General features: G+C 43.8%; 1 protein-coding gene across 16 annotated transcripts in view; it reads left to right on the top strand.

The window, feature by feature from the left end:
* The window catches only part of FER (FER tyrosine kinase), a 385,522-nt gene that overhangs the window by 176,347 nt on the left and 181,762 nt on the right, over positions 1-27,413 (top strand). The window contains exon 12 of one of the 16 annotated variants that reach the window (XM_039542928.1): positions 17,217-17,303. The exons of the other annotated variants lie outside the window; for them this stretch is intronic. Within the exon in view, the coding sequence (XP_039398862.1) occupies positions 17,217-17,276 (60 nt within the window). The 3' untranslated portion in view covers positions 17,277-17,303. Of the gene's footprint in view, positions 1-17,216; positions 17,304-27,413 lie in introns of those variants that run through there. 16 annotated transcript variants of the gene reach the window in all.

Genomic DNA, 27,413 nt, shown 5'->3' on the forward strand with positions numbered 1-27,413 from the left:
TATTTAACATTTCTACACAAACTATATATTGAGTATTTAATTTACAAGGAATTGCTAATGGCAGAGAGTTTGCCAACTTAAAATATTTCACTATTAAATGTACTTAAATCACCAGCAAGAGGGGAAAAATCTAAAAGGCTATGTCTGAACAGAAGGTTCATAAGGTCCCTGCAAAAAAATGATTTAAAACAACATCATCTGATTTGATGGCTGCTCAGTGGAATATTACTGGAGAAAATTCTACATTTTTGCCTATGTTGTCAGAATGTATTTTTCTCTCACATTTATCGTTAAAACGTCTCATAACAGGGCCTTTTTTGAATTGAGCAAATCGCTCCATCTTTTTTCTTTTAGACTTTAATAGTCTTTTTGGAGTTAATTTTTCTTGTAAATTATAAAAATTAGAGTTGTAGCCCATCTGAGCTCGCAGGTCAGGCTGTTGTCTGTCAGCATGCATTACTTGCAATTGCCTCAATAATGTATTACATATTTAATAGTGCCATTCGTCCAAAAGGGTGCTGGAGCATACATATGCACACATACATATGCACATCACTGAAATCCAGCCTCCTCTGGAGTGCGATAGTGAGCTGGCATATGGTATACTGCCCAATAGTGGGCAGATGGAAAATGTTTGCCTCAGACCCTGGGGCAACTCCATCTCTTATAAGAAGTTCTATGGGCTTTTTAAAGAGTGAAAAGCTGGTAGGACCTTAATCTGAAAGGTTAGCTCTTTTGTGCCACCCAAATAGTATTTTTTGCTTTATTTATGTAATAAGGTCACAAAATGTGGCATTTTAATTTTATTCAGTTAGAGTATTTTGAAATTAGGAGATAATCTTGGAAAGATTGCAGGCTGGGTAAAGAAGTATGCACGGGTCGAATGTAAATAAGTATGTGGACTTGGCCAAAGGAATGAATTACATCCCACAAAAACCATCTTGATGATTTGAAGCTGAAGTTAGGATAACACTAAACTATGCCGCCAAAAATTATCGTGCATACTACTAGAAGACTCTCTTGTGTATTTTAAAAAAAATATCCCTATGCAGTCCCTCAATACTTCATTGAGTAGTTAAACCCAGTAATACATGAACACTCATTAATGTACAAAATTTAAATATACATGTTAAAGAAAACATCTAAGCATACGTCAGTGATATAATTATAAATGTTATTGCTTGTGCAAATAACCTGATGACGTTCTACTCTTCTCTCTGTTTTTTAAGGACTATTAGACACTTAAATGTAAAATCATACCTATTAAGCCTGTTTTCCCTATGTCATCCTCTTCATGTAGCTTCTCCTTGCTTTGCACTTGCATGAGAACAGGGGCCTTTCAGGTGGGAAAATTAATGAAGGACAAATAGTCTAGTACAAAAGGACAATGGGGTATTGAAGGCTTCACTTACACAAACACACACTCTCACTCACTCTGCTGTTGACTCAGTCCCCACCCTTTCCTTCCTATACTAAAAATAAGAATCTCACATTTCATTCTGACTGTTCTCTGACCAAGAAGCCTAAAAAGAAACCCCTTCTAGAGTTTCTGCTAAGAGGCTTACATATGAGTCAACAGTGTGCCCTTGTTGCCAAGAAGGCTAATGGCATTTTGGGTTGTATAAGTAGGGGCATTTCCAGCAGATCGAGGGATGTGATCATTCCCCTCTATTCAGCACTGGTGAGGCCTCATTTGGAGTACTGTGTCTAGTTTTGGGCCCCACACTACAAGAAAGATGTGGATAAATTGGAGAGAGTCCAGCGGAGGGCAACAAAAATGATTAGGGGGCTGGAGCACATGACTTATGAGGAGAGGCTGAGGGAACTGAGATTGTTTAGCCTGCAGAAGAGAAGAATGAGGGGGGATTTGATAGCTGCTTTCAACTACCTGAAAGGGGGTTCCAAAGAGGATGGATCTAGCCTGTTCTCAGTGGTAGAAGATGACAGAACAAGGAGTAATGGTCTCAAGTTGCAGAGGGGGAGGTTTAGGTTGGACATTAGGAAAAACTTGTTCACTAGTAGGGTGGTGAAGCACTGGAATGGGTTACCTAGGGAGGTGGTGGAATCTCCTTCCTTAGAGGTTTTTAAGGTCAGGCTTGACAAAGCCCTGGCTGGGATGATTTAGTTGGGTTTGGTCCTGCTTTGAGCAGGGGGTTGGACTAGATGACCTCCTAAGGTCCCTTCCAACCCTGAGATTCTATGATAAACAAACACCCATTGCTAGCTAGCATCACTAGTAGCATGATACGGAATTCCTCCTTCACTCTTATCACCATACTTGAGCAAGAATATGGGCTGGTCAGGCAGTATGTCTGACCTGCTGAGACTTTTCATTGCCTTAGGAATGAAGTAAGAAAATACAAGGTTTTGTAAAATATTGCTAAAATTGTATTTGTTGAAATTCACATAATCCAAGAAAAGTTCAGGAAAGCAGGTTTTGTGAGGTGACCTCTTTGTGGCTGGGGATGGAAAGAGTGCAGTAAACATGTACAGTTGGTCTGTGGTCATTACTATAGTTAATATATTGTAGTAGCAGTTATAAGCCTCTGTGTATCCCTGCAGCAGGGTTTGCGGCCAGTGTACCATATGAGTTTCATTCAGAAAGAAGGTTGACGTTCACAGCAGGTCTTACAGAATAATAATTGGATAGAAATAGCCTGACCGTCTCTAGTGAAATACATAACCTGCACTATTGTTTCCACATGTATTACTGCATTTACCAAAGTATTCTGTATTGGCTTGATGTTGATGATAATGCAGAACTGCTTCTACAACAGTTTCTACTGCTCATGAATCTTTATTTTGTAAGCACTTTTAAGATGAAGTCACAGACTTTTTTTAAAACCGTTCTCCGAAAGCACATCCATTTTCATGAAAAATCTTTTCCACTAGCTACCTTTATTTCTGTACTTCATCTGAAAGACCTCAGACACAGTTTATGATTCATGAAATTCATATGCACATTATAGATGTACCACTGTAGGTGGCTTCAAAAAATAGTTTCCCTAACAAGATCATTTCCACAGCAGCAGACTGAATCAACAGGTACACATCTGTTGTTCACCTTCATTTCTTTCTCTGCTTTAGCAAATTTTGACAAATGATATTTGAATGCCCACTTTTGATGAAAAATGGTATGCAGTGATGATTTTGATATTCATTTAAAAAAATCACCTGTAATTGTTCCCAGTACTGCAAATGGAAGATTGACTTTTCTTTTTTCTATCATTATGCAAAAATTTCTCTTAGCTTGCAGTAGTTTATACTATTGCTACTTTCCATTTTGTGTGTGTGTGAGGGGGGAGAAGTATCTCTCTCAAAAGTCTCTCTCAAGTAATTATTATTATATGAAGAAAAAAACTAGGCATAATATATTAAACATAATTATAAAATTGTCATGTATTTAAACATACCCATGATGATGTGGAGAGACATCACCTGACACCCAGTTCAGAGGGAGTTAACTCCAGCTTCACTTTCCTCTTCTATCGCACAGGTGCTCTAGGGGAGCGGCAGTAAGAAGGGTTGCTGAAGAAAGACGGGTAAATGCCTGTGGATTAGGTTAGATTAAATGCTAAAGGCTTGTGTGCCTCGTGACACATGATGTAACTCAGTATTTCCACTGGCCATCTCTCTAGTGCCACATTTCTTGCTCCATTGGTCTGTTTCCATGGCAGAGACATCTTTCTCAATGCTTTTTAATATGTCAGTTGTTGTCGTCCTCATTTCTGTCTTCCACCACGTGGTATCCAGGCAAGGGCTTGTCTAGGAATATTTTTTTTTGACATTCGTACAACATGCTCAAATCACTTCATCTATCTTTCTTGCTTCCTTGTCTCTACGGTCTGTTGGCAACACACATCAGTGTTAGTTACTTTCCTCCAGTGGACACTGGATATTCTACACAAGCATCTCTGATGGAACATGTTAAGTTTCCTGTTGTGGTCTTCTAGCATTTGCCAAGTTTCAGCAGTATATAACAATGCAGGTATCACAATGACATTGTTTAACTTTATCTTTGTTCTTTTGTGTGAATCTCCTTATTTTTCCCATTACTTACCGGTCTCAGAAAAGCTCCATTTGATTTCCCAGTTCTTTTTCTCCTCTCCCTGTGCCTGTGAGAAGACATACCCAGGTGCTGAGGACCCAATTCTGGGTTGGGTAATTCTCCTGTTATGCGGGGGAAGGATAGCTCAGTGGTTTGAGCATTGGCCTGGTAGCCTCAGGGCTGTGAGTTCAATCCTTGAAGGGACCATTTAGAGATCTGGGGCACCAAAAAAAAAAGTCAGGGACAGTACTTGGTCCTGCTAGTGAAGGCAGGGGACTGGACTCAATGACCTTTCAAGGTCCTTTACAGTTCTATGAGATAAGTATATCTCCATATTATTTTTTATTTATTGTTTGTTTTGCTTAGGGTAATTTGCATTTTGCTGATTCTTTGTGTTTTTCCCACTGAAAAATCCTACTGACTTCTGTTTTCCTTCTGCTGAATCAGCTCACCAGCTAACAACCTGATATGTGGACACTATTAACCAGGCTGCCTAGAGCTAGTTGTGAGATGGTCCCAACCTGCACAGTGTGGATCTGAATCTAAGTTCTTCTTTCAGTGCTTGCTCATGTCCGTTCCACTCTTTTCTTTCTCAAGTTCAGTTATTTCAGTTTATTGTCTAGCATTAGAGCATATACTGCTAGTGCAGGGGTAGGCAACCGATGGCACGCATGCTGAAGGCGGCACGCGAGCTGATTTTCAGTGGCACTCACACTGCCCAGGTCCTGGCCACCGGTCCGGGGGGCTCTGCATTTTAATTTAATTTTAAATGAAGTTTCTTAAATATTTTAAAAACCTCATTTACTTTACATACAACAATAATATAGTTATATATTATAGACTTATAGAAAGAGATCTTCTAAAAACATTATGACTGGCACCCGAAACCTTAAATTAGAGTGAATAAATGAAGACTCGGCACACCACTTCTGAAAGGCTGCCGACCCCTGTACTAGTGTATATAGTTAAACACACCCCACATTTAGCTTAAAGGGGCATCCTCCACCCCTGGGGCTAGGCATGCCCCAGTCTCTGGGATTCAAACCCTGTGCCTCCTGCAGCAAGCCCGTGAGCAACCCACACTCCAGCTCTCTGAAGTGTCTGGGGAAAGCTTGCATGTGAGAGCATTGCCAGATCTGCTGTGAGTTCAAGCCTTATACAAAAAAAAGATAGGGAGGATAGACTAATGGCCATTATGGAAGCTTCACTCAGACGGGCATCTGAGCCAAGCCGGTTGGACTTGGCACTGAGTATCTTAGCTTCCTTGTGGGGTGCTCCTCCAGCAGCACAGGTTTGTTCGCACATTCCCTTTCACTGGTACTGAGAAAGAAACACAAGAAATACTGGTCTGAGAGGGGATGTTCCCCAAAACTGAGGAAGGACCAGGGGAGTGCAATGGAGTGTGACCTGTGTCAGGCCACTTCTCCATCCCCGCTCCACAAGCAGCACCGTCGACTCCACCCTGCATGCAGGTGCTGTTGAGTCCAGTGCAGGACCATCCACTGACACCAGGAGGACACGGTGGCGCCAGTGGCCAGGGAACTGATGTTTCTCCAAGTATCGCCAACCTCGGCATGGCAACTTTTGGCACCAGCAAGATCATTGAGTAGACAGGAGCTACTATCCAGTACCAGGTTCTCTGGTACCAACCAGAGGGAAAGCGGCTCTGCTAATGGTGGTGAAAACCTCTCTGCTCCGGCACTGATTCCTGGACCTTTGGCACCAGCCAGCAGAAGTGAGGAGTACCGCACTCCATTGTCTCCCCAAGCTGGCTAGTCTTCAAAGTCGGAGGTTGAGTCTATCATCCAGTCAAGGGGCCGTTACCAGTACCTGACGTACATTCCACTGGATCTTGGTGCAGGTTCTCCTCCTCTGTCCCCTGGCACCTGGGCCAGAGGACAGTGTCCTATGCAGGTCCAGTGGCCATTTTGGAACCGGGGGGGGTTTTCCCCGGTACAGGGATTGGCTTCCAGCCATTTGTACTTGGTGGTGTCCAAGAGACGGGCTCCTCGGCCACACCATCCTGCACCCAACACTGAGTCTGGTACCAACAGTCAGGACTTAGCCCTGTGCATTGTGGTTGGTGCAGAGGAAGAGGAGGAAGGTCCCCAGCCAGTGCAGGCTGCCTCCCCCTTCTTCCAAGATAAAGCTGTGTCAGGATCAAGTGGTTCAGTGCCACAGTACCACTTCAGAGGTCACCAGAAGCTATTGAAAAGGGTGGCTTCTAACCTGCGGCTAGCGATGGAGGTGCTTAAAGAGTCCTCACACAGTCTAATCAACATCTTGGCTACGGTGGCCCCATCAAAGGTGGCCCTATCCCTCAACAAGGCCATTATAGGTCTAGTCGGGTCCCTACAGCAGACCCCATTCTCTCTGACCTCTGCCTCAAAAAGAGCAGAGAAGTACTATGTTCCTGCCAAGGGGTATGAACACCTATATTCCCACCCCCTTTCCAGGTCCCTCATGGTCACAGCGGCCAATGAAAGAGGCAGGCAAAGGGGCTGCCAGATGCGACAACCCCCCCGCATATACTCCCCCCCCCCAAGCTAAAGGACTCAAAGAAGATGGACCTGTTTGGTAGACAGATTTATTCTGCTGATGAGTTGCAGCTCTGCATCTCCATCTAGCAGGTCTTGCTTGGGAGGTATGACTATAACATCTTGTACACCATGGCAAAATTGCCCCAGGAGTCCAAGCAAGAGTTCTCTGCTCTGATGGAGAAAGGGAAGACCATAGCCAGAACCTCCCTCTAGGTGGCCCTAGACCCAGCGGACATGGCGGCCAGAACAATGGCATCAGTTGTGGTCATGAGAAGGTGCGCCTGGCTCCAATCCTTGGGGCTGCCACCGGAGGTTCAGCAGCCCATCGAACATCTTCCATTTGAGGGAACCTCCCTCTTTGAGCAGATGTATAGAAACTTCCATGGCCTGAAAGGTTCCAGGGCTACTATCAGATACCTGGGCCTATACTCCTCTGCTCCTTTGAGGAAGCATTTCAGACCTCAACAACTGCTCTGCTTCTTGACACCACCACCTCACCAAGACCTGTTTAAAATATGGAGCAGAGGTTATAAGTGCAGGCAGCTGCCCCCTTACACTTCAGCCTCGCTACTGGGCTTGCACAGATATCCAGGAGGTCCCAAGCAGAATTTTTGGAGTGGTGCCTGAGGACATTATATCAGTTCACATACCGGATCATGCCCTCCCCTTTGTTTTTTGACCATCTCCCCTACTTCAGCTAAGTATGGTGGAGGAAGGTTACACCCTTCAGTTTTCTTCGTCTCCTCCCTCGCACCTGCCATCCCTGTCCCTCTTCAGGGACCCTTCTTATGAGCAACTTCTAGTCCCAGAGGTGCAAGACTTGCTGAAGTTAGGGGCTGTGGAGGAGGTGCCTGAGAACTTGAGAGGAAAGGTATTTTACTCCCACTATTTCCGAATCCCAAAGGTCATAGGGGGTCTTCGACATATCCTAGACATGCATCGCCTCAACAGTTATCTCAAGAAGATGAGGTTCCACATGGTCTCCCTGGCCTCTGTTATTCCCTCCCTTGATCCAAGAGGCTGGTACACTGCCCTTGACTTGTAAGACACCTATTTTCATATCTCTATCTTCAGGGTCACAGAAGGTTCCTCAGGTTAATTGTAAATAAGATCCACTACCAGTTCATGGTTCTCCCTTTTGGCCTGTTGACAGCCACTTGGTTTTTAACAAAATGGAGGCAAGGCATTCAAGTCTACCCTTACATCGACAACTGGCTGATCAATGGCTAGTTTGAGGCCCTGGGCCTATTGGTCCAACCTGGTCCAAGCTACCTTCTGTGCTCCCAGACCTGAACTCTCAAGATCATGGCCGTTTGCTCCACCCGAACTTCAAGGTCCTCCACCTGACTGCATAGAAGCTCTATAGTTGAATCTGGTGGAGCTGGTCTGTTAGAACAAGTCCACCAGGTCTTGCTAAGTAGTAGAAAACTTAGAGCGACTTATCTAGCTAAGTGGAAGCATTTCTCAGCATGGTCTTCCCAATAAGGCCTCTTACCAATTTGCTTACCTTTCCAGTCCACCTACTCCACCTAAAACAACAGGGCCTAGCCATTTCATCAGTCGAGGTTCATTTAGCGACAATCTCAGCCTTCCACCCTGTGGTGAATGGTTGGTCTTTTCAGATGAAATGTCCATTTGCTTCCTTAAGGGTCTAGAGAGGCCCTGTTGTATGTGTGGGGTGCCTGCTTTCCCTCAGTCAGCAAGGCCTGAAGGCAGGGAAGGTGCTACATGAAACTGACAATTAAGCAGGTAACCTTCTCCCACCGCTCCTTCCTCCTCCTGTCCATATCCCATTTCCTCTATTTGGTCCATGTCTCTCTGTCCTGACCTATTTTCTAAATTAAAAATAAAAAAATAATAATTGGAGATATACCAATCTCCTAGAACTGGAAGGGACCTTGAAAGGTCATCAAGTCCAGCCCCCTGCCTTCACTAGCAGGACCAATTTTTGCCCCAGATCCCTAAGTGGCCCACTCAAGAATTGAACTCACAACCGTAGGTTTAGCAGGCCAATGCTCAAACCACTGAGCTATCCCTCCCCCCTTGGGAAGTCTTATGAAGAAAGAGAAATATATTTGGGCATAAGCTTTTGTGGGCTAAAACCCACTTCATCAGATGCATGGAGTGGAAAATACAGCAGCAGGTATAAATACACATCACATGAAAAGATGGGAATTGACTTACCAAGTGCTAACAAGCCAATTCAATTAAGGTGGAAGTTGGCTATTCTGAACAGTTGAGAAGAAGGGGTGAATACTAATGAGGCCAATGAAATCAAGGTGGCTCATTTCAAACAGTTGACAAGAAGGTGTGAGTATCAGCAGAGGGAATTTAGTTTTTGTAGTGACCCACCCACCCCAGTTTTTATTCAGACCTAATTTGATGGTGTCCAATTTGCAAATTAATTCCAGTTCTTCAGTTTCTCGTTGGAGTCTGGTTTTGAATTTTTTTTGTTGAAGAATGGCCACTTTTAAGTCTGTTATTGAGTGCCCAGGGAGATTGAAGTGGTTTCCTACTGGTTTATGAATGTTATAATTCTTGATGTCTGATGTGTGTCCATTTATTCTTTTGCATAGAGACTGTTTGGTTTGGCCAGTGTATATGGCGGAGGGGCATTGCTAGCACATGCTGGCATATATCACATTGCAAAGCAGTCACTCCATATAGTCCTCATTCTCAAAGGAAACCTGCACAACACTTTCAAAAGATGAACTTAAGTTCATTGCTATGCTATGTACTAAAAATCATGGATTGAACAGAGAACCTGAGTTTGTGGCTTATTACAAGAATCTGTAACCCATTAGCCTCCTCTTTTTGTCCTAGGACGGCAGAGGTGTTAAGAGATCACTCTATCTTGAATGGTCCCTTAAAATATGTGCTAACTACTTATGCTAGACAATCTGTTTTAGTCACACAAGGTGGGTGAGGTGGAACTTGTAATACAAATCCTGTGCAGATAACATGAGCACTGTTAATAAAAACAAATACGCATAAGGAATTCTGTACCTCAGACTTGAACTTCAGTATTCGGTAAAGAGTTGAAATTAAAAAGAATCAAATGTCAGACTCCTAGATAAGAGACTGTATGACTGAACCTTGTCATACACATGCAATTCCAGCAACTGAAGTCTCAAACTCTCCAGAAGGGATTGATTCATAATTCCCTGCAGCTCAATCAAGAAAGAACATGGACTGTGATGTTCTAATTCCCAAGAGTTTCCTCTGTTCCCTTTTCAGTCTGTCTGTGTCTAAAATCTTCCCAGTTCTGAAACCCACAACTTTTCTCAACAAATAAAAAGATAGCAGGCACATCTGGTTATTTGCTGAATAATCCTTTTTTCTCAGTTTATGCTGAATTTTTCATGCTCAAATTGCACAGAAAATTCAACTTCAGTTATGCTTAAACTTTTAAACAGAGTGATCTAAGGAACTAAAACCAAATGTTTTGTAGGTCAGCATAATATAAAATTGTTTTCTGATTTTAATGACTGTAAAACCGTTTCAGAATGTACATCGTCACAAATACGAAGTAGAACTCTGTACAGCCTTCTAGGATGAACTGCAGAAATTTTTCACAAGGCTGGAACAATACATTTTATGTCAAATGTTTCATTAGTTTAGACTAGAATATACACTTAAGTGAAATAAGATAGAGCAGAAATCTGTTTGTTATGGGGAAATCCTATATTTTATATGTATTGGAAACTAGTAAAGTTCCCTAAACCACCAGCTTTCAGTTTTACTTTGTGTTAGTAAAACATGGAGCAGAAAATGCTGAATAGCAGTACTCTACAGAGAAGGGCTGAATGACTTGACAAGGTGTCTGTCAAATGAGTTTGATAAAGCAGAAGAGGAAAACTGAACATTTGTGTGACTCAGTTTAGGCTCCCTTTACTACTTGAAGTGTAAAGTCTTGGTGGCTGTGGTTGCCTATGGAGATAAAGAATGTGTAGCACATGATTGAACTTCTGAGTTATTTAAGTAGGCTTGTTGAAAATCATCCCTGTGCTTACTTTAGATCTGTGGTTTGAATATATGTGATAAACAGCAGTTAAGTCCCAGGGTCAGTTTCTCTACCTGACTTTGTTTGTGCCCTTTGTATGCATGTAATCCAAAAAGTAAAAATATAAATCTGAATGAATACAAAGTAAAGAAGCCTACGGAAGGATTTATTGCAAGGTTGCTAAGCAAAGGGTCAGCTTAGCCCACTTTTCTTTTTCTGGGGAATAGTATTGGACATAATGATCTCAAAGAGTTGTGACCTTCTCTCCAATTTTGATTACAGTATGATTAGATACGAGAACGTAGTGAATTTATTCTGTTTGATTTAGGAGCAATCCTGATGAAATGAGAATTTTTATTACTCTAGTAGAGTGAAGGGCATTATATTATTTATCTATCCATAACTAAGTTAAGGCTTTTTTTCATAACTATGCTGTCATTCACCTTTAATTTGTTACCTTTGTATATGGGGTACACTTATATATTGATTAGAGATACTTATTTTATACTGTGTTCATAATAAAAAATGTTGCACGCACACGCACACACAAAATGATGCAGCTCATGATCAGATACAAGAAAAGACTAATGATATTGTTTAGATTCCTGATTTATTTTATGCTAATGTACATCCATTCCTTGGTATATATAATTAATATATTTAATTGTTGGCAGGTATGCAGGAATATTGTTAGAATGAAGATCTGATTGATCATATGCTCCATTCAAATTGCAGTGAGTTGAATATTAGTGAGGGTATATTCTTTCAGTGGAAGCATAAATGGACTCTCCTGTGCCATTGTTCACCTTGAAATACTAATCACTTTGTAGTATGCTGTGTAAAGGGGACAATTTGTACCAAACCGCTCCAACATAAACTTTTGTTTTCCTTTGATCAGCTATGCATGTTCCCACTGATGGGTATTGCACTGCCTAGTTGTGCCTAACTGTAGAACCTTCTCCAAGCAGTGTCAATTAGAGCATTTGTGTGTCCCCTCCTATCCCTTTCCTCAGCGTCGCTTGCTGGATATTCTGAGGGCGAGGCTTGTGACAAGATGGCCGATGTAGTGTGGTGGGTCCTGCGCTTTTCTTGGTGGGGGCTAAGATGCCACCCCTTGCCCCTGCTTTTGGGGCACCACTAGTGGCCCAGGAAGGTGGTAAAGAAGGGAAGCGGGGGAGGGGTCTGGGTTTGCTCCTTACTCTGAGCCCCAACACCTCTCAACCCCTGCGGGTTCTTACCCTCTTCCCCCTTGTGTGAGGTACCTTTGGTCCTTAAACACTGGGAGAGGGAGTCTCCCTCCCCTGCTGGGGCAGGGTCTCCCTTACTCTGGTTTTCTGATCTTCCAAGACTCATAGCACACTTCCAAGCTCCAGTCCTCTCTCCTTCCTCCTTCTCCCCTGACTGCCTGAAGTAGGGGATTTATTAGGTGCTCCAATTAACCTGTAGCAACCCTCCCTAGTCTACAGGGAACCGCACCTTAATGAGCCTAGGGGTTATATACTTCCCCTCTACCACTCTTCCACTGCTCCCTGGCCCTCCTGTATCACGTACTTCTCATCTACCACCACCACCCCGCCCCGCTACTTGGGACGAAAGACAGTTTGTCGTGATAGGCTGTCTGCATTGCTGTGTTGACTTCCGGCTCTATGCTGGATCTGGAAGTGAAGAGGTTGTAGGGATTGGAACCATCTAGTCACTCGTGCATTCCTCTCCTTATTTGTGTGCATCCATTGGAGTGGGGCGTGGTCCGTGACAAGGGTGAACTGCCGCCCAGGTAAGTAGTACCGTAGAATCTCCATGGCCCATTTAATTGCTAGGCATTCCTTTTCTACTATGGCGTACCATTGCTCCCTGGGCATAAGCTTTCGGCTGAGGTAAAGGATTGAGTGCTTCTGATCCCCCACCATCTGTGAAAGGATGGCCCCAAGTCCTACCTCCGAGGCATCTGTTTGTAGGATGAATTCCTTTGTTAAATCTGGGGCTATGAGCACTGGATGGCTGCAAAGGGCCGTCCTTAGGTCTGTGAAAGCTTCTTCTGCTTCCTTGGTCCACTTAACTATCTCCGGGCCCTGAGCTCTTATCAGGTCCGTCAGAGGCGCTGCCCTTGTGGCAAAGTGAGGGATGAACCAGTGATAGTACCCAACTATCCCTAAGAATGCTCTGACTTGCTTCTTGTGAATTGGGCGGGGCCATCTCTGTATTGCCTCCACTTTGTTCCGTTGGGGCTTCACCAGGCCCCTTCCGACTACATACCTGAGGTATCTGGCCTCGGATAGTCCTATTGCACATTTGGATGGGTTAGCAGTGAGGCCAGCCTGTCTAAGAGTATCTAGTACTGCTTCCACTTTCCCCAGGTGCATTTCCCAGTCAGAACTATGGATTACCACATCATCTAAATAGGCAGAAGCATACTTGGCACGGGGTCGAAGTAATCTGTCCATCAATCGTTGGAAAGTCGTGGGGGCCCCATAGTGAAGACGGTATATTGAAAGAGACCATCAGGTGTAGAGAAAGCGTTTTTTTCCTTGACCTCAGCCAGGGGGATCTGCCAGTAGCCTTTTGTCAAGTCCAAGGTGGTCAAGTATTGGGCCTTGCCTTACTGATCCATCAGCTCATCAACACATGGTATTGGGTAGTCATCAACTTGGGATACCTCATTTAACATCCGAAAGTCATTACAAAATCTCAGGGTGCTATCAGGCTTGGGGACCAAGACAATAGGGCTGGACCCTGGCTGTGGGATTCCTCAGTCACCCCAAGTTCCAGCATCTTCCTTACTTCTGCCCGAATTTCTTCTCTTTTTGCCTCCGGTATGCAATATAGTTTTATTGTCACCCTTGCTCCGGGACAGGTGCCGATGTGGTGTTGGATCAGCTTCGTACGGCCTGGTTGTGTGGAGAACACACCTTGGTTCTGGTGGATCATTTCAACGACCTCTGTTCGTTGTTCTGGGCCTAATTTGGGTGATATCCTTACCTGCTCTTGTCATAAACAGATAGTTAAGGGTTAAGGTCTCTTTTACCTGTAAAGGGTTATCATGCAGTACCTGATAACCACCTGACCAGAGGACCAATCAGAGACAAGATAATTGGCCTGGTTGTGTGGAGAACACACCTTGGTTCTGGTGGATCATTTCAACGACCTCTGTTCGTTGTTCTGGGGCTAATTTGGGGGATATCCTTACCTGCTTTTGTGGGCCATCTGCTGGGGGTAGAGCTGGCAGGACGGCCAGGCACGTCTCCCGATCGCACCAGGGTTTCAGTAAGTTGACATGATAGATCTGCTCCGGCTTTCGGTGGTCTGGCTGCTTTACCTTATAATTCACCTTCCCAATGGCTTCCACGATCTCATAGGGCCCATGCCAACTGGCCAGGAGCTTACTTTCTGCTGTTGGTACCAGCACCTGTTCTCCTGGTTGAAATTTCCATGTTTTTGCCCGATGATTGTAGTGGATTCGTTGGGCCTCTTGTGCTTTCTCCAAATGCTTTCGTACTATGGGGGTCACTTGGACTATTCGTTCTCTCATCTGGGCTATGTGTGCAATGACATTTTTCCCTGGGTTGGGTTGTTCCTCCCATTCCTCCTTCGCGATGTCTAATATGCCACGTGAGTGGCATCCGTACAGTAGCTCAAAGGGGGAAAAACCAGTAGATGCTTGGGGAACTTCTCGTATTGAAAACATCAGGTATGGTAGGAGGGTATCCCAGTCTTTTCTGTCTTGGGCCACCACCTTTCTGATCATACTCTTGAGAGTATGGTTAAATCGCTCAACCAGATCATCTGTTTGGGGATGATAGACCGAGGTCCGCAAGGCTTGGATGCAGAGCAGGGTACATAAGTCTTTCATTACTCTCTACATGAAGAGAGTCCCTTGATCTGTCAGGATATCCTGAAGGGATGCCTGCCCTAGCAAAAACCTGCACCAGTTCTTTTGTGATTGCCTTGGGCGTGGGGTTTCTTAAAGGAATGGCTTCGGGGTACCAGATAGCATAGTCCAGAATGACAAGTATGCTTCGGTGGCCCCGGGCTGTTCTTTCTAGTGGGCCCACTAGATCCATTGCTATCCTTTCAAAAGGAACTTCAATTATAGGCAAGGGTGCCAACGGAGCCCTTAACTGAGGTTGGGGACTATGCAGCTGGCACTCTGGGCAGGAGATGCAATAGCGTTGGACTTCTGCCCATACCCCCGGCCAGTAGAACCTTCTTAGGACTCTATCCAGGGTTTTCTCTGCTCCTAAATGTCCCCCAAATGGATGACTGTGAGCTAACTCTAATACAGCCCTTGTGTGCTTCCGTGGCACCAAGAGCTGTTCTTCTACTTCCCCCTGTATTGGCACTACTGGGTACAACAGATCCTGCTTGATTATATAGTATAGCCCTGTGCCTTTGGTTTTCCCTTCTACTGGCATGCCATTTACCTGCACTACCTCCTCCCTCACGTTTGCATATAGAGGGTCATTGGCTTGGTCCTGCCCAAAACATTTGCGTGCAGGACCAGTCTGGCCTGATTCTATGGACTTGGGCTCCCCTCCTTCTTTTGAGGTGTGTCCACTCGTGCTGGGGGCCGTCTCTGGGTCTCCCAACCAGGGCAGCTCTCTGGTTTGCCGCCAAGATCCTAGTTCCTAATCTTTTGTCTGCCCTCCTTTCCTATCTGGATTTCCTGGACTTCCCAGGGGGTAAAAATAACTCTGGGGAAAACCCAGCAAAAATTGTGGTAGGGTCATCCATGTGCACCTCAAATTCTGCTCGGGGTTTACTTCCCTCCCCTAACTCGATGTGGGGAGAGTAGGCTCTCAAACCCAGGAAAGTCCCTGCCAATTAAGACTGGGTAGGGGAGCTTGGGGACCTCCCTGCAGTCATCTTGGTAGTATTTCCCTGGATCTCAATCCGTATTGGAATTGTGGGGTAGAAATTTACTGTGCTGTGGACACATGATACTCCAGTGCTCTTGCCCCGGCTCAGTTGGTCTTGTCCCACTAACTTCCCTGAGACCAGCGTGACAGCACTCCAGCTATGGTCTGGATGCCATTCATCTTTACCAGCCTGGTGTACTCATGTTGGGCCGTCATTACCCCAACCAGGCTGATTAGGCCACATTGGTCCCCGGGATCCCCCAGATTACATTGCATGGGTTCCTCTCTGTTGGGGCACTGGACTGCTATATGCTCCAACTCCCCACACTCAAACAGCGATATCTCATTCTGGAGGTGGCCCTCTAACTCACTTTCCCAACCCTCTCCCCACAGACTCCCAGGTCCCTTTGGGGCCTTAGGACGCTCGTTGGTGCCTGTTCTTCTAGCTATGGCTTTCCTGGAGTTCTCGATGATCTGGGGTCTTGGGGTCAGGACTGATTTCCTGAAATGCCGTGTTTCATCTCTTGGGGTTTCAAACAGTTCACTGGCTGCCAGTTGTGTCTCTACAAGGGTGACTAGTTCGTCATAGGTGGAGGGGTCATTCTGGCCTACCCAGGCTCAGAGGCCCAAGGGTAGTCCCTTTGTATAGTGGTCTAGCACCAGGAGCTCCATCATTTTCTCCAAGCTGAGAGCCTCCAGGCGTAACCACTTCTGGACTAGGTGGATTAGCTCAAATAGTTGTGATTGCAGTGTCTTGTCTTCACAATACTGCCATTCATGGAACCTCCGGGCTCGCAAGGCCATCATTACCCCTACCCTGGCTAGGATCTCTGCCTTCAGTCAGGGGTAATCTGCTACCTCCTCTGTGGTCATATCATGGTAGTCCTTCTGGGCCTCCCCGCGCAAAAATGGGGCAAGGATACCTGACCACTAGTCTCAGGGTCAGGCCTCCCTCAGGGCTGTCCTCTCAAAGGCCAGGAGGTACGCCTCCACATCATCCTCCTGGGTCATTTTCTGCAGACAGTAGCTGGCCCATATATCACAGGCTGTATAAGGGACCGTAGAGCCCTCTACCACCTCAATTCCTTCCAACCACATGCCAAAGATGGAAGTGAACCATTCTGGTCTGTTCTTACTTCAGTAAGTCAAGGCAGCTTAAAGATTCCAGAAAATTGGAACCCCTGATTGGGTCTGGCTCCGGATCCTGCTGCTCAAAGAAGTCAGATCCTTGAAGGTACTGTTGATGGAGAAGGGCCTATTATGGAAACAAGAGCCACATTGTCTGCTTTGGCTATGTCAGTTCCAAACAAGAATAAGGCAAGGGAAAAGATGGCCACTGTTAGCAGTGCCAGATCCCAAATGTCAGATTTGTCATATCTGTCTGATTCTGACACAGCCTCTACAGCTCCAAATCAAGGCTTGTTTGGGTGTTAGCTTCGATAATCCAGGGGGTAGATTTTGAGTATTTCACTGGATCCTTGGCTGTCCAAGTCTTTGACTCTGGCCTTGACCCCTTCTGCAGGTTCATCTTTGGATCTGAAGAGGGCTTTTACTTTGGTGGCTGATGTACACCATTCAGGTTCTAAGCATTTCTCGGTTCTGAGTGAGGAAACAGAGGGTCTTGAGTAATGCTTTGCTGGTTCCCTGGTCTGCATCATTTTCACCTGAAAACGGAGAAGAGCAGAAGAGAGTGTTAGCCTTTCTCCTAATCTGTCTATACCTCCTCCTCCTCCCAAGAGCTTTCTCTGAATTTGTTTCTTTCTACCCTCCAGGTGTGTTGCTGTTTCTGGTGCATTCCATCATCCAAGGCCAGATCCGTATGTAGACGATAGAGGAAGAATAAAGAGACCTGTTTCCACCCAGTTTGTGCCTCTTTTTGGTCCTCCTCCTTTGAGTATGTTCCTGAATCCCAGTTGCTGGGTAGACTGGCCTTACTGGGGGCCTCCACAGGAATTTTTCAGTTGACCTCCTTATGAGTGGAAAGGTGATGTTTCATTTGTAAGGGATCTGGTGGTGGAGAAATCCTTGGATCTAGTTCTACCAGATGCATTTGCATCTCAGGCAGTGGTGCATGATACTCTGTCTGAAGATGATGATGAGGCGATCGCTCTTCTTTTTGTACAAGAGCATGATGACACAGACTACAATCCTTATTTGTCATCAGATTAGCATGTGGGCATAACTTCTGCCTCTTTCGCCTTGTGAGGATGCTCTGTAGTTTTGTGACCTGCTGGATCACATGGCATCCATATTGAATTTATCTTCTGTAGGAGTAGTGGAAACCTCCCATCTGGTGTTTGCTATCCTTGGGGTGACCTCTAAGAATAGGAAGTTGTTACCAATTCTCGATGGTTTGTTTCAGCCTGCTAAGACTCTTTAGTCTACTCCTGCCTTTTTCCAAGAAGGCAGACAAATTATATCAAATATCTCAAAGGGCTTTTCATATTTTCACACACAGCTTGTACCTAATTTCCTGGGGGTGGCTGCTGCCAGCAGGTTGAGGTCTGGGCAGGCAATTCCACTCTTGCTAATAGAGAAGGAAACAAGATTGATTCCCTAGAGAGAAGGGTGTTCTTTTCGACCTCTTTGTATTAGGGTGGCAAATTATCAAGCAGTTCTGGCCTGCTATCAGTTCCATTTGTGGAAAAAGATGGCATTGTTTATGCAGCATTCACCAGATGACAAAAGGAGCTTGACAAATGCAATCCTAATAGAGAGTCACAATGTGGCAAACTGCCCTCATGGCTGTGTTTGATGCCTCATACTCATGTGCCAGTGTTGGCTTCTGCAGTTTCTCTTAGAAATCATGCTTGGCTTTGCTCTTCTTCTCTGGATCTGAATACTAGACTGAAAATGGAAGATATATCATTTGAGGGGTATGGTCTTTTCAATGAAAAGACTGAGATGCTAGAAAAGCTGGAGACAAGACAGATGGCTAGCTCTCAGGGCCTCATTTTTCTAGGAAGAGACCTTATACTTCTTTCTGTTATCAGATAGTCTTGGCTTATTTTTCATCAAATCAAAGATGTCAACAGCAGCACCAGCAGGCTACATCTTTCCAGAGATGACACAAGGAGAGATCTGTAAAATTGTGTCCTGAAGCTAATCAGGCCTTGGATTTGATGTGAAGATTGAGAGTTGAGAAGCAATCAGTGAGGATCTTTTCTTTCCTTTTTTTCAAGAAAGGCTAGCCCATTTTATCAGCAAGTGAGGGCTTATTTCACTGGACCAATGGATCCTAGAAATTATAGAGAAGAGCTTTGCCATTCAGTTAGTGCAAATACCCCCTTTCAATTCCCCCTACCCTTTCCTTTTCAGGGAACCTTCTCACAAGGTTAGTCTACTTTCAGAAGTGTAGAAATTTCTTCTTATAGGGGCTATTGAGGAGGTTTCAGGACACCTGTGGGTCAGGAGTTTTTGAGATGTCAAACTCAGAAAGTATTTTTCTTTTTGGGTTTCATGGCAGCTACTACTTATGTGACTCTACTTGAATGTCTTAGAATGAGGCCAGTGTAGTCTACAGGCCAAATCGGGACAATCTTCAAATATGAGCATGCCTCGAGACATTCTGAACTTATTCACATGGTGGTCAGTAAAAGAAAATGTTCTCAGGGGTATCTAGTACCCTCAGCAATGGTAAAGGGGGATTGAAACTTCACATGCATGAAACAATGTTGGTGGGAAGGGCACATCTGAGTCATCTTACAGTTTGAAGTCACTGGGCTTCTCAGGAGAGTTCTGCACATCAATTTGCTGGTGTTCAGTTGTTCATCTTGCCCTCAGGTCATTTTTCCTTCTCATACACAGGATGATTGTTCAAGTAGTAATGGACAATACATGTGCTATGTATTACATCAACAAAGGGGGATGCTTATGCCGCTCAGTTATGTGAAGAAGTTATCAGATTATTGGACTAGTGCATTCTCCATGATATTCACCTGCGGCCCTACATTTAGCAGGAGAGAACAATGTGATTGCAGATCATCTCTACAGGGACACTTTTCTCAAATGCACAAATGGTCCCTGAAGGATCAGTTAATTGAGAGTCTCTTTTCCAGCTGCTGTCAACCAGATGTGGACCTGTTCACTACAAAGCTCAACAGAAAGTGTCTCCTCTTCTGTTCAAGAGCAGGACGTTGTAGTCAGTCCATCTCAGATGCTTTCATTCTGCACTGGGAAAGGGGACTTCTGTATGTTTGTTTTCCCCCCCCTTCCCATTGATCCAGAAAGAGGCAAGGAAGATATGTCAGGAGAGGGCAAAGATAATTCTGATTGGTCATGTCAGCAGTGGTTTATGGATCTGCTCCTGCTGTCCAGCAGGGTCTTTATACATATTCCTTTGTCTCCAGATCTTGTGCCTAAGCAATGGGGCAGGATTCTTTATCCAAATCTGCAGTCCCTTCACCTGACAGCTTGGGTGATTGGACTCTGACTCTGTCTATTCTTGAACAATCCTGTTCTTCACTGGTGCAGAGTGTACTGCTTAATACTAGAAAGCTGTCTACCAAGAAGTGGTGTTGTTGGAAATGGTTCAGGTCTGCGGCTTGGATGCAGGGAAAATCTGATTCTCCTGTCTGAGCTTCCATAAATTGTTTGGATTATTTAATGCATGTAAAAATGGAGGGGTTATCTAACTCATCTTTGAAAGTTCATTTGGCAGCTATCTTGGCTTATCATGCCTTGGTTGATGGTAGGTCAACGTTTGTGAGGAGGTTATGTTATATGTATCACCCTTTGAGAAATCCTGTCCTTTCTTGGGATCTTAATTTGGTTTTATGTACACTCATGAAACCATCTTTTGAAACCTTGGCTGAGTGTTCTTTATCATAGAATCATAGAATCTCAGGTTTGGAAGGGACCTCAGGAGGTCATCTAGTCCAACCCCCTGCTCAAAGCAGGACCAAACCCAACTAAATCATCCCAGCCAGGGCTTTGTCAAGCCTGACCTTAAAAACCTCTAAGGAAGGAGATTCCACCACCTCCCTAGGTAACCCATTCCAGTGCTTCACCACCCTACTAATGAAAAAGTTTTTCCTAATGTCCAACCTAAACCTCCCCCTCTGCAACTTGAGACCATTACTCCTTGTTCTGTCATCTTCTACCACTGAGAACAGTCTAGATCCATCCTCTTTGGAACCCCCTTTCAGGTAGTTGAAAGCAGCTATCAAATCCCCCCTCATTCTTCTCTTCTGCAGACTAAACAATCCCAGTTCCCTCAGCCTCTCCTCATAAGTCATGTGCTCCAGCCCCCTAATCATTTTTGTTGCCCTCCGCTGGACTCTCTCCAATTTATCCACATCCTTCTTGTAGTGTGGGGCCCAAAACTGGACACAGTACTCCAAATGAGGCCTCACCAGTGCTGAGTAGAGGGGAATGATCACATCCCTCGATCTGCTGGAAATGCCCCTACTTATACAACCCAAAATGCCATTAGCCTTCTTGGCAACAAGGGCACACTGTTGACTCATATTCAGCTTTTCGTCCACTGTAACCCCTAGGTCCTTTTCTGCAGAACTGCTGCCCAGCCATTCGGTCCCTAGTCTGTAACAGTGCATGGGATTCTTCCGTCCTAAGTGCAGGATTCTGCACTTGTCCTTGTTGAACCTCATCATATTTCTTTTGGCCCAATCCTCTAATTTGTCTAGGTCCCTCTGTATCCTGTCCCTACCCTCCAGCGTATCAACCACTCCTCCCAGTTTAGTGTCATCTGCAAACTTGCTAAGGGTGCAGTCCACACCATCCTCCAGATCGTTAATGAAGATATTGAATAAAACTGGCTCCAGCACCGACCCTTGGGGCACTCCACTTGATACTGGCTGCCAACTAGACATGGAACCATTGATCACTACCCGTTGAGCCCGACCATCTAGCCAGTTTTCTATCCACCTTACTGTCCATTCATCCAGCCCATACTTCTTTAACTTGCTGGCAAGAATACTGTGGGAGACTGTATCAAAAGCTTTGCTAAAGTCCAGAAATAGCACATCCACTGCTTTCCCCTCATCCACAGAGCCAGTTATCTCATCATAGAAAGCAATTAGGTTAGTCAGGCATGACTTGCCCTTGGTGAATCCATGCTGACTGTTCCTGATCACTTTCCCCTCCTTTAAGTGGTTCAGGATTGATTCCTTGAGGGCCTGTTCCATGATTTTTCCAGCGACTGAGGTGAGACTGATTGGCATTTAGTTCCCTGGATCTTCCTTCTTCCCTTTTTTAAAGATGGGCACTACATTAGCTTTTTTCCAGTCATCCGGGACCTCCCCCGATCACCATGATTTTTCAAAGATAATGGCCAATGGCTCTGCAATCTCATCGGCCAACTCCTTTAGCACCCTCGGATGCAGCGCATCCAGCCCCATGGACTTGTGCTCGTCCAGCTTTCCTAAATAGTCCCGAACTACTTCTTTCTCCACAGAGAGCTGGTCACCTCCTCCCCATACCGTGCTGCAGAGTGCAGCTGTCTGGGAGCTGACCTTGTCTGTGAAGACAGAGGCAAAAAAAGCATTGAGTACACTAGCTTTCTCCACATCCTCCGTCACTAGGTTCCCTCCTTCATTCAGCAAGGGGCCAACGCTTTCCTTGACTTTCTTCCTGTTGCTAACATACCTATATTTTTTAATCTCTTAAAACAGCCTTCATTATTGCCGTAATGTCAGCCAGAAGGCTGAGTGAATTACTCACCATTTACGTCTTTTCATACAGGCAGTGTCTGATCCTTGGTTTTTGCCAAAAGTGTTTTCTGACTTTCACATCAATCAAACAATTAGTCAGTGTTTTTCCCAAAGCCACATACTAAAACAGGGGAATCTGTATTGCATACTTTGAATGCAAGAAGACCTCTTTTATATTATTTAATAGAACTAAAAAATTTCAAAAATCTTCTAAATTATTTGTTTTACGCTAACAATCACATAGGTTATACACATAGGTTAAGGTGCCACAAGTACTCATGGTTTTTTTTATAGGTTATACCGTGACTCCACAGACTATTTCTAGATGGATTAAATAACACATGTTGAATGTTACACATTAGCAGGAAGTCCTGTACCTATAATATGCCAGCAATGCCCCTCTGCTATGTACATCGCCAAACTGACAGTCTCTAAGAGGAAAAATAAATTGTACCTATAATGTTATGGTCTTATTCCACTAACGCTGTGGCAATGTCTTTTGCTTGCTTAAACAAATCCCTGTTACTGAACTTTGCAGGGCTACAACCTGGAATTCTGTACATACTTTTATTAAACATTAATCTCTCGATTTTGCTTCAAGGGCTGATGCTAGATTTGGTAGAATGGTGCTTCAGTCTCTTTTCAATTAGTACTCCTTTCCATCCTCTAGATTTTTTCCGTCACTGCTTATCAAACTCCCCATAAGCGTGAATATGCAGAGCCACTCAAAGAAGAAATGAAGGTTACTTACTTGTAACTGGAATTCTTTGAAATGGCTCTGCAAATTCATGCTTCCCACCTGCCTTCCTCTGTTTCTGAGAATCCTTTTGTTCCTGTGTCTGTGGGTTTGCAGTGAAAGGAACTGAGTTGGTAGAGGGCTCTCCACCCCTTTATACAGTCTCACCCTCAGAACATTTGGAGGTGCTAAGGGAAGTGGTAGGAGGGAGCACGTGAATACTCTAATGGATACTTCTTGGAAAAGTTTCTACTGTTAGGCACCACTAGGTAGCACAATATCTGTAAGTGTGACTATGCAAAGAACTCTGGTCACAGGTAAGTAACCTTCGTTTTCAAAATTCAGCATTTAAATAGTGGCTTTTAATACATTACATTGAAAAACTAAACTTCAAGTTTTGTCCTGCCATTGTTAAAGTAAATATGTCTCTTCTCCTGTTAGTTGCTGACACACCATCTGTTGCTAGAACTGCCAGTTTGCTGTAAGTAGCAAGGCAAGCATTCATTTTTGATGGTAACCCTGAGAATTTGGAATGAACAACTCCCAATGAAGGTCCATTTTAATAATTAGTGATCATTCTTCAAAAAATCACTGAGTACAGTTTTATTTAGTGGGTGCTATGGTGTCTTCCCCAGAGCAGTTAATTATTCCTAGTGAATTTTGGGCATCCAAGCAAAAATTTCTTCCTCAGCCACTGACCTTGACCAATGGTATATTATAAAGAGATCACCTGCAATTTAAGTGATTCAGTAATTTATTATGGCCCAAACCTGGTCATTAGCCAGACACCCATCACCCCATTAGTTTCAGTGGGGGAAGCAAGACACACAGCATAGCCCTTGAAGAATAAGGCTGTATGCCTCTTGAGGTAAAGGGGAAGTTCTTTCCCCACATTCTTAGTGGACAGTTCTTCACCTTGGGTACAGTAATAATTAGGCAAAACAGAGTGAGTTAAAGATGAAGGGCAAGATTTTCAAAAAAAAAAAAAAGGGTGCTTAAAATTAGGCTCCTAAGTAAATATTTTTGTTTTGAAAATCAGGCAACTTAAGTGCTAAAATATGGATTTAGGAGCCTAAATTTGGGTATTTATTTTTGCAGGTGCTTGAGCTTTTGCACTGTGATTTATCAACACACATGGGTTCATTCAGCATCTTATAAAATCAGTGTACTTCAACAGTATGTGCAAGGACAGTGATATATTTTAGGAAGTATATATTGACAAAGCCAGAAGCAGACTTGTCATCTTTAACACACTGTGTTTTGCCTATGTATTAGAGAAATGTCCATTCAAGTATGTGTGTATTGTGGAGTAATACCAAATGACTAAGTTAAATGAGTCACTCCAAATTTTCTTGGGGTCAGAATCATAATATCAGAATTTGTGAGAATCCTAATGTATACATAATAACAAAAATAAGGTCCTACATCTGAGGTGCATCATAATCCCTGGTTGGCTACTCTGAGCTGGGGAGAGGGTGATTGAAGTAGCTGCAGGTGCTGGTAGGAAGAGGAGAAAAGGAGCAGTTTTGAGTCGGTCCCTGCCAGGATCAGAGATAATCGCTGTTATATCGTCTTAAGCCCCACCTGCCTTCTTTTATCTCTCTTGGATCATCCAGTCACAAGCACAGAACATGTGAGGAGATTACAAAGCCACTTGTCTGCTTAGTGGTCCTCATTTGCAGGGGGGGCGACTCTAGCGGCACGCCTGCGGGAGGTCCACCGAAGCCGTGGGACCAGCAGACCCTCCGCAGACAAGCCTCTGAAGGCAGCCTGCCTGCTGCCCTCACGGCGACTGGCAGAGCACCCCGCGCGGCTTGCTGCCCCAAGCACGCGCTTGGCGTGCTGGGGCCTGGAGCCGCCCCTGCTCTTTTGTATTCCAGTGGAAGCACACAGAGGGAACAGAGCCTTCAGCTAGCTACTCCTTCCAGCATGGATCCATTTAAGTGCTGGTGGATTGCAAGAGAGAAAGGGAAGAAAAAAATGTGATGACAAGAGGGAGAAAAATTGTAAATAGTGGAAACCTTCAGCAGGGCACATGGTCTTGTGGTACAGGGGTGGGGACCCTTACTACCCAATCCATCATAATGTGTAATGGGAGAGAAGGGTCGAACAAAAAAAAATTGGTAACTACTTAAATGAAAGGAAAATGGAGAAGAGTAAAAGCCAGCAGCATTGTAGTAAATTAACTATGAAAAACAGGGCAGACAAAGTGCATTTTCAGGAAATATTTGAAAGAGGAAAGGCAAAATTCTTGTTATACAAAAAGAGATATATTGTTCCAAGAATAGGTTACAAGCTGTGCAATACCTTCCCCGTATACTGTGTAACATTAAGTTATATATGAACTTCCCTAATCTCCCATGCCCTTTTCAACACTAAAGAAAAGAGAAAATCTGCCTTGCCTAGTACATCACTTTTATTTCTCTGCTCACCTCCATGTTTCACATCCTGGTGCAAAAAAAAGTGTTAAGAGAGAATTCCATGACCTCTGGACTAGAATTTGCAAGATTTCAGGAATAGCCACTGTATACTGTAATTGCTCAGGATTTCATTTCTGTTTATAGTCAAGCACTTTTAAATAAACAAAGGATTGTGTACTATAAAGATTGATAGGGAATGACCCTCTCTCAGACCCTAAAATAGGTTTGAATTAATAAATTCCTTTTTGACTAACTTTTGAATATTGGTTAAAAAAAAGACCCAAAACCCTTTATCCTAGCACTGAGTGCTTGGCTAGATAGAGGAAAATTAAAATGGAGATCACAAGAATAGCTGTCAGCCAGGGAGAATCTACTCAGGGCTGTAGCTCATTTCATTTGTGTGTGGCTCACTGAGTTATATTGCCATATATCTGTGACAGTGGAGAAGGAGCGATCTAGGATAATTGCATGATGTCTGGCTACTTCCAGAGGGGTAATTTTCTCTTTGAATAAGAAGTTGTCAAGGTCAATTTTGGGGGCTGGATTAGTGTCCTATTATTATAGTGTACTATAATTTTGTAGTAGTTTAAAAACAAAACCCCCCTGTAAAACAGTTATGACTTACCAGGTGAAAAGGAATGAAACTGATACCAAAGATGAATCTCTATGAAGCCTTGTATTTTTGAATATGTAATTAGTTATTTTTGAAGATCTTTCTACTTAAATGGTAGTCCTTTGAAATGGGGAAAAGAAATTATTGTACCATCAAGCATAGCAGACCTGCTCTAAATAATCAGAACAATTAACATTTTCTGTGGAAGGAAAAACTAGAATACAATAGCTTATGTACCCAAAGGGAATGAAATGTATCTATGCTGATAAAACAAGTCCTTCATAAATAGACATAATCTTATTCAAGACAACTCTCGGACTAATTTATAGACTATTTAAACAAGTGTTCAATTACTGATGGCTTGTGTAACTGATTCTAACAAGGCAAGACAATTTGCGAATACTTATCAATAAAGAATGTTTTTCTAAAGCAGCCATAAGAACTTCACTGACAAAGCTGATCAAATTTTGAATAATCCTTTGACTCTGAAAAATCTGCTAGTACTGAGATTTTGAATGGAACGTATGTGCTACACTGGTATATAATAAAGCAGGCTGACTGAAAGCTTGCATTAAAAGGAAAAATCCAGGTAGTGATTAATGCACTAATATTAATAGTGGTAATACGGCCTCTGACAGATCATTTGATTGCAGCTTATAGTGCCATTTTGTTTAATTATTCCTCTGAATGATTGTACATCAGATTTGTTCTTCATAGACAAGCCTTTGAAATGTCTTCTTGTCAATATTTTCAGAGTCATTCATTGAAGGATTAAATCTTGGGAAAGTAATAGGTAAAAATCCCTTAACTTCAGTTTCAGTATTTGTTGTTTTGGATAATTGGGGGGGGGGGGAGGCTCTTGCAATATTTATTTTTAATCCAGAAGATCATCAAGTTAAATACTTTAAGAAGTCCGTTTTAAAATGTTCTTTTCCAAGAAGCCATCATATTTTCCTTTTTGCCTTAGATTTATTGGGTGAGCAAAGCAAGGCCTTACTCAACTCGATGGCATTTCTCTGTTGTACATAATTGTGTTAACTTTTGAACACTGCATCTCATCTGTTCCAAAATTTCAGGGAATGTTCTAGACTTCAGTGAACAGAAGGCTATTTATTTTGGTGAAAATAAAAAAAACAGAAAGGGACCTAAGGGGGACACCTGGAGCCACTTCATCTGGTTAGCAGACCCAGCAGCTTCAGCTAGATCTATAATCGTCTGTAGATGGAATAATCAGTCCACAGCAGCCATTAACCCCTTCCAGCCAATAACAATCCCCTCTCAGCTCTGTCCATTCTCCTGATAGAGTTTAAAATATTGACACCCTGAATGACTTATCTCCCAGACAGAAAGAAAGGAAATAATAATGGTGAAGGGGAATGGGAGGGCACAGACATGGCATGGGGGGGAGGGGAATTGGGAGACTTTGGTGTTCTGGGAGTGAGAAATAAGGGGCACAGACAGACCCTGGCATGGGAGTAGAGAATGGAGGACAATGACATCTGGGGCATGGGGAACACACACAGCCCCTG

This window comes from Mauremys reevesii, linkage group 6 (assembly GCF_016161935.1).
Source record: "Mauremys reevesii isolate NIE-2019 linkage group 6, ASM1616193v1, whole genome shotgun sequence".
Classification (NCBI taxonomy): domain Eukaryota; kingdom Metazoa; phylum Chordata; order Testudines; family Geoemydidae; genus Mauremys; species Mauremys reevesii.